The 8,135-nt window shown below is 37.0% G+C and overlaps 1 protein-coding gene across 1 annotated transcript; it reads right to left on the bottom strand.

The window, feature by feature from the left end:
* Nucleotides 1-1,337: 1,337 nt before the first annotated feature.
* Nucleotides 1,338-8,135, bottom strand: LOC143890673 (PHD finger protein EHD3-like). Its single transcript, XM_077395356.1, has 7 exons — nt 7,999-8,135; nt 7,719-7,896; nt 4,742-4,981; nt 4,001-4,333; nt 3,084-3,173; nt 2,858-2,902; nt 1,338-2,299 (listed from the first exon to the last, which is right to left on the bottom strand). The coding sequence occupies exons 2-7, from the start codon at nt 7,854-7,856 to the stop codon at nt 1,484-1,486; spliced, it is 1,662 nt and encodes a 553-aa protein (XP_077251471.1). The 5' UTR covers nt 7,857-7,896; nt 7,999-8,135; the 3' UTR covers nt 1,338-1,483.

Genomic DNA, 8,135 nt, shown 5'->3' with positions numbered 1-8,135 from the left:
CTAAAAATCAGGAAATTGAGAACCCATACCAAGGAATTCAAATTGGCTGTTCCATCAAGCAACACTTATTAGGGCATGCTTGGCAAGCATGAAAAATTATTCCATAGAATATTCGTGGGCCCAATTTTAGTATATGATCTGAGGGTGAGGAGAGAAAAATTCCGAACAAAATAATGAAAATTAATACGCTATTTCAAATTGGGTTTTTTTTCCCCCAGTTTTCAGGGCTTTTCATGCTCCCCTCACTCACATCCTCTAAATCTCTCTCTATCCACCCATCTCTCATAACTAGCCCCACTAATATTTCATGGAATATTTTTCTTGGTTGCCAAATATGCCCTTTTTTGTGAGAAAATCATCCAAAACAAAGTTACCATTCTTTTACTATCATTTCCATGGAATTTTCATTGCCTGTTAAATAAAAACAACTATTAAAAATGCAAAAATGGTGATTGTTTGCTCTTTCCTAATGATCATTCTTTTGGGGTCCACATGGGTCAAGTGGACGTGATTGGATCCGTTGAACACAATGTTTCCAACTTGATCGGACGACCCTAGCCATTTGATCTATTGGGTCCCGTTTAAGGTTCCGCTAAGGGAATCTAAACCGTTGATTGATTTCTATGGGCCTTAATCTTACAGATAAGATGCTCATTCTGTGTGGGACCAGGACCATGTGGGACCCATTATTGATCCAATCCTAACAGTGGGCATCTGCATAGTTGTACTCCATTAGAAAAAAATTTCATAATTTTGTGGGAGTTTTGATTAGCTCTAGTTATAATTTTTCAAGGCTTGTTAATCCACTAGATTTCCATCTTGGTATACAATCCAATAAGAAAGAAAAACCTCATTATCACCCCCAATTCAGTCAGTCACACCTTTTGACATGAGACATCTTTGATTAATGAATCAAAGCATTGTATGATTGCCTCAACATGTAGCAGCATTGGACTTAAAATCAATATTCAAAAGCTCCCAACTGAATAATTGGGTCATATCAGAGACGACCGAAGAAGCACCCTTAAAAGCAACACAAGGATACCAATTGATCTAACAAACAGAAAAGAAGAAAAAGTGATTCATCAAACACATGTAAAACCACGTTAGTGTGCTTCTTTTCTGTGCAAAGATAGGAAGGCCTTACTATGCAAACCATTATTTACTGGAAACCTTTACTAATGTTTGTGCCCCCTTTCAAATTTCAAAATGTTAGTGTAAGCTGTTACTCAGATTCTACAAAATCTTTACCACCAATCCAGCATTCTGTAGTGATTTTGCACCAGAAATTTTTTATAGATTTTCAGCTCTGCCACTTCAGTGTAATTGAGCATGCATGGAAGGAACAGAAAACAAGAGAAATACTGTCCAAGTAAAAATGTACATTTTGACAAATTTGTCATAACAAATTAAGAAAGCAAAAAGGCATGTTTTTTCATTTCTTCTACAGTCACTGACCTTGCGTTGTTCCTCTGTTTTTTATTCAGAACTCGCCTTTTTCGTGCATCCTTCGTATTTTCAACCTGTTATCAATGTTACAAAAGATGCAATACCACTTTCCTTTTGGAATGGAAGAAAGGGGTTGTAGCATGCAATATATATGATATGCCTCGTCACAACCATCACATAAGACAATTTTTTCATCATCTTTATCACTAAGGCAGGCCCTACAAAGACAGGAAGGGCAGTACCAATGGGAATTCTCGGTAGGTCTCTCTGTAACTCTTAGGCAGCTCTTGTGATAGTACTTGTAAAGGCAATGTGTGTGGGCACACACGCAGAATTCTTTATCGTCCTCTTTTCTACACAGCTTACACAAACGCAAGTTTACACTCATTGAGCGTTGTACCCTACAAGCCCCCGTCCTAGAATCCGAGGTCCCTTCAAAGTCATTCCGTATCCTTATAGCCCTCTTTTCCATGTCATTATTGGCCCCATAGTTTTCATTCCCAAGGTCCTTACACCTCTTGCATGTCTCACAAGTTTGATGGGTCCCATCGTGTTCTGGGGATTCCTTTCTGTTTGCGGAGCATTTAGCACAATACCAGCTTTTGGTGGGAATCCCCTCAAAAGCAGGTTTAATGCAGGAGATGTGGTACATGGCTTCGCACCCATCACAGATTAGGCTGTGTTTTCCATCTGCCATTTCACCACAACACCCACAAGTGGATATTTTGTACAGGCCACAGGCCTCATTCTGGTCTGGTTTAGTGTACCCATTTGATTCGTAGGTAAGACATCGCTTTGTGGCATCCAAATCAACAGAATCCTTTTGTTCAGTACCAACTTGGTTGATCTCCTGCAAGCAAAGTCCAAACTAATTACAGTAGGAAGTGAAAGCCAAAATTCTTTCAAGGGTTTTGTAGAGGCTGTTTAAGAATTGAACCATCTGACAAGATGCTATGTCACAAAGATTGTTCTCGGGAAGTTCTCGGCAAGGGAAAATCTCGGGATATATTAAATTTTTTTCAGGTTTAGATTGGGAAAAACGATAAAAATAAAATTATTTAAAATATATATACTAAAAATTTAAGAAAAATTATAAAATAAAATTATCGAAAAATATTGGGACAATATCATGATATTATCGAGTTATTTTATGATACAAATGAAAATATCGCTATGCTTTTAAAATCTCAGGATTATTTCTGGATTTTATCGTTTTGTGAAAATGTGATGATAAAAACACGATATTTTGAAAATATCGGAGATATTTGTGACATAAATCCTGTCCACTTGGATGTAATTCAGTTACAGCTATAATAAAAATGTCATTGTTCAAAAAAAATATAAAAAATTGACCTGGTGATGGTTCATATGAAATGAACTAGCTCTCCATCTGAAGAAAATCACTCACCTCATAATTCTGTTCTCCACTAGCCCCGTGCAACAAGTCACCTGCCTGAGAAGGCACAACATGTTAGATTTGGCTGAGCTGAGTAAAAATAGTGAAGACAAAAGATTGTATAGAAAAAGCAAAGCAGAAGACTTTTAAGAGAACCAAGGGCCACAAGTCTTTTTATAAGCATCAAAGAAATTTCTTGCTCAACTAAATGTTGAAGAAATGGGTTAAGAGGTATTACCTGTTTATGGTAGGAAGTCTCCGATATGTTCGAAAAGCTATCTGCAAGATGAAACATTTCATCCCCAATCTTTTTGAACTTCTCCCACACCTGAGGAACATATCAGACATGAGGTATCCACAGCAAAGAAGCAGAAATTGAATGGGAAGGCCATCTAAGTCCAAGGACACAGTCTACCCGCTAAAAATTATGTCTCACAGAGCTTGAAACATTGTCAGCCATCAAATTTTGAGGGTTCTAATCCTTACAAGCTAGGAGCGCGAGCGGGAGCAGAAATGAGAGCAGGAGTAGAGCAGATTACAAGTTAGCTTAGAGAATGAATGTTTGGTAGGGTCCACACTCGATGAAGGTAATCGCAATTGCCAGCTGAAGGTAACCGCAAAGAAGCTCATGTTATTGAATAGGTTGAGAATGTTTCCAAAGTTTAATAATGAAGAACCAGAGGAGTCTATATTATGATATCAGATTTTGATTTGAGGGATAGAAGCCAAAAGACCATGAATACCAAAGTAACAAATACTTGTTTCGGGAAGGGTGCATCCCGGGATAATTAATTTTTTTGTTATTTTTTGGCTTGTATCAAGAAAAATTTTAAAAAAAATTAAAATACATAAAAGTACAAAAATATAAAATTTAAGAACAAGATTAGGAAAACAAATACCAAAGTGAATATATCGAGATACTTTCATGATTTTTTCAGAGTAAAAAATAAAATATGAAGATATCTCCATGATTTTTTACAATCCTGGAAAATTTTGGCAATTTTGTCATTTAATAAAAAAAATAAAAAAAATATCATGATAATTTTGAAAATATCGAAGATATTTGTGACTTTTTTTTATAGGTGATATTTGTGACTTTGATAAATAGTAATTTCACTTTTGAGGGAAGTGTAAATTGTTCTTACAAGAGATTACCTGTAGAATATCTGAATTAAAAAGATCAGATGATTGTTCATATTCCCCATTTTTCATCCTTGAGTCAATGAGGCCGAAGTCAAAAAGTCTTTCAGCTTTGATGCCATGAAAGTTTGCATGGACCAAGCTACACAAAGAAACAAACTTTTCTGAAGCTATAACATCGAGGAAAACATTTCGACACTTCTCAGAATCTGTTTGTGCCTCTGGCATTTTTTGAAACCCGTCCATACTAACTTCCTTACGCTTCTTGGCAGCATTCCAAGAACTTTCAGATTGCCTCTTTAATGGCCGCATGAGCTTATGCATATTTCCACGAGAACGAACAAGTTCCTACAAATAACGGCGGAACTGAATAGTGTGCTGAATAAGTAATGAAACGGAAAAGTGTTTCTGGTCCGTCGGACCAGATAAATCATCCTGTCCGTCTGACCAGAAATAGAGTGGGCCCATGTTGTTTGGGTGATGCAAACCATTCATCTGATGGGCCCTGACATAGATAGGGTGTGCCCAAAAAATATCTCCATAGGATCATCCTAACCCTTAGATTTAAACCTCCACAAATCGAAGGGTTAGGATGATCCTATGGAGATGATTTTTTGGGCACACCTTATCTATGTCAGGGCCCATCAGATGAATGGTTTGAATCACCCAAACAATTTGGGCCCACCCTATTTCTGGTCGACAGACAGAAAATGTGAGCCCTTGATGAAAATGCAAGAAGAAAATGGCTGACAATACCTTGGCCTGTGCAGTTTGTTTTGGAGCAACACGTTTTGATGAAAGTGCATCTCGGATGCAGCTCTTAACACCACCTTCACTCAACCCTGGCGACTGTACTATGTGTTCCATTACATTTATCCAGTGTCCACGCTGAAAATCATTGGCGTCATCCAAAAGAATTGGATGGTCTATTCTAACAATACCATCATCCTCATCAGTGTTATGACAAAATACCATGTCATGTGGCTCGCTTGTGGTCTGAAGCATACCAAATAACACAGATATCAGTTAAGAGGTGTTAAAGTATAAAAGATGAAACCATTCTATAAAAAATTAAATAACGCCTTCTCCAACGGCTTAAGCTTTTGGAGTAATTGGTTGTTTCACATGGTAACAGAGCAAAATGCCTGGGTTCAAAACTCCTTGATATTAAAAATGCACATCTAATGCCCAATCCAAAAGAGGGGCCACATGTGCCACGTGTAGGCCAACCCTAAAAAGAGGGGCCACATGTGAGGGGGAGTGTTAAAGTATAAAAGATTAAATAACGCCTTCTCCATTAGCTTAAGCTTTTGGAGTAATTGGTTCTTTCACAAGAGGAAACAGAAAAGGTCCAAGTAATGTATCAGAAGTAGTATTAGGAATGCATCAAAATCCTAAATTTTATTAATAGACATAACAAAGTAATTGCTAATGCTTACTCTTGCTGCTGATAAACAAATTGAGAATTCCTGACAAATAAATTGAGGATATAAAACAATAATTGTTTTCTGTTTGAAAACCTAAATTGTTAGAAGAGAAGAAACTAGAGAGTGGAGACATTCAGGATAAGATGTTGAGTTTTTTTTTTTTTTTTTTTGTGATAATCAGAGCAACTGGGATGATCAAGATGAATCACGTCTTTGAAATCGGCGTCTATTCTCCACATCTCAAAAAGCCTCAACGAAAATATGAACCATGACAAAAATATGCAAGAGGTAACCCCAAATTCATTTCTATCAAACTATGCTTAATTGAAGAATAAAGGAAAGAAAGAGGTGAATAATTATAAAAGAGACAAAAAAGAAAGCCTTAAACCAATGTTATAAAACCCGGGCTAGGGCGAGAGCTCAGTGAAGGTAAAAGGGAGTCGATTTGAGCGAGACAATTATTGACGCGGTCAAATTTTCTTTGACTCGAACAAGTTAAAGGAGCTTTGATTGAGCATAAGGTTTTGTTGTTATGCTATTAGGATTATGTATCACCTTTTTGGTATGTATTAGGACTATTGAGTGTGTAAATAGTCCCTATTAATCTTTCGAATGAGTGTTTGGAAGCAGTGTTTTAGTATGCGAGTGATGTTTTTTTGTCTGTTGAGAAGACAGACAGTAGTAACACTCAAGTTAATCCACCCAACATGGGATGAGTTCATGGAGTTTGAATTCTTTGGGACATTCTCTGGAAAATCTACAAGTGCCAATAATGACAGTGAAATTAAATGGCCGCAATTACATACAATTGTCACATGCCGTGAAGATTTTTATGCTTTATAGCGGGAGGAGGCAAGCTTGAATATTTGACAGGGAAGACAAAGGAACCAGCTTCTACAGATATGACCCATGGTGAGCTTGATAGAGCCTGATATCAGTAATAGTTTTATGTTTATGAAGACAGCCAAAGACATTTGGGATGCCGCAACCCAAACTTATTCTCAGGCAAAGAATTTTGCTCAAATATACAGGCTACACCAAGACATTGCCCATCTTAGACAAGTACAGAGGTCTTTGGCTAACTATTTTGTAGGCCTCAAATGTACGCGAGAGGAGCTTAATTTTTATGAAACCTATGAGCCCGTGTGTACTGTGTACTGAAGATGTTGTCACTTAGAGGTAGAAAGTGGATAGAAATCACATCATTTAGTTTCTCGCAGGCCTTAATCCTAAATTTGACAAGAGCCAAATAATTCCTAATGCACTATGCCAAACAACATCCAACAAAAGGACTCATAACTTAAGACTTCATCAACTATTTCCAATGAACTCGGTCAAATTTGAATTGGGAAGCAGTTCCAACTAAGCTCTTGACCTTGCTGGTCTAATTCCCAAATTCTGACACAAATAACCAAAACAGAACTCATTCTAGGAAATGCACTCAGCTGATAAGACATATTACAAAGTATAAAGGCATGAAAAAAAATGTATCATCAGCAAGCTACAACACTCAATACTGGAAAAAAGAGACAAAAACGCAAAAAGGAAAAGAAAAAAGGCCCAAAGTCCACATTTGTAACAAAACCCAAATCGGTTCGCAACGTGATTGATCTTCCCAGAGGGAAGATCAGCCTCTCGACCCACTTCAAGGGAAGGGTCAGTCCTTCTTTGTGTGCAGAAACACAGTTTTGAGTTTGATGTTCTTCGTTGATTTGAAAAAAGACTACTTACATGTTATTTATACCAAATGGAAAACCCACTTGACCACTTCCTAAACTCCTACCCAAGCTAATCTAGAAACCTTGGCCTCCATCTCTGAGAATCTTACCCATACCAAATAACTAAGCAAACAAACTACAAAATCTAAAGTAATTTATTCCACCCCAAATGGGGCCCATCTAGGCACTTAGCAACATTCATACATATCTTACAACAGAGATTTTAAATAATATAAGCCCATATAATCCAGTATTTTTTTTCCAACAAGTACTGTAGGGCCCACACCATAGAATGATCCAAACCATCCATTTAATGGGCCACAACGTAAATAGCTTGTACCCCAAAAATCATTTCCATTGGATGATCCTAACCCTCCGATCTATAATCTGCGGTCCCTCAATAGATAGGAGGGTTAGGAATTTAGGATCATCCAATGAAAATAATTTTTGGGGCACAACATTCATATAAAAAAAATAGTGGACTCTACGCGCTTACACCATATAAAATCACCCATATAAAAATTTCTCACAACATTCATTTCCCAAAAAAAAAAAAAAAATCATTCAAAAAAGAAAAAGATAACAAACCTTCTGGTCTGCTAATCTACTAGAATCTTCTTGTAACAGATTAGTCTTCCTCCTCTTGTAAGTAATAACTCCCTCACCATCATCAACTTTCACACAGAAAGCAAGTCCATTTGAGACCTTTCTCTCTTCAACATACATTTTGTCTCTCCTTTCTATATCCAATCTCAAAACCCTAACCCTAAAAAAGAACAGTTTAGTAACAAATTAGGGTTTGCTTCTTTAGCAATAAGATTGATTTTGTAGAGTAAACAAATCTGGAGGAAGAAGAATCGGTACTTACCTGTAAGACTGTCAGACTGAGTGAGAAAAAAAAAAACCCTAATTTTGTCTTGAAAGATTTGAATTTTTGAAGGGTGGGGTTTGAGGCTTTTTATTTTGAATTGAGAGCTGGTAGGAAAACGCGCTAGTGTGAGGAAG

The sequence above is a fragment of the Tasmannia lanceolata genome, unplaced genomic scaffold, assembly GCF_043159265.1.
Source record: "Tasmannia lanceolata isolate RefF3 unplaced genomic scaffold, GAP_Taslan_0.1 ptg000013l, whole genome shotgun sequence".
Taxonomy (NCBI): domain Eukaryota; kingdom Viridiplantae; phylum Streptophyta; class Magnoliopsida; order Canellales; family Winteraceae; genus Tasmannia; species Tasmannia lanceolata.
Note: the sequence above shows the minus strand (reverse complement) of the source record. Positions and strands in the feature narration are given on the sequence as shown.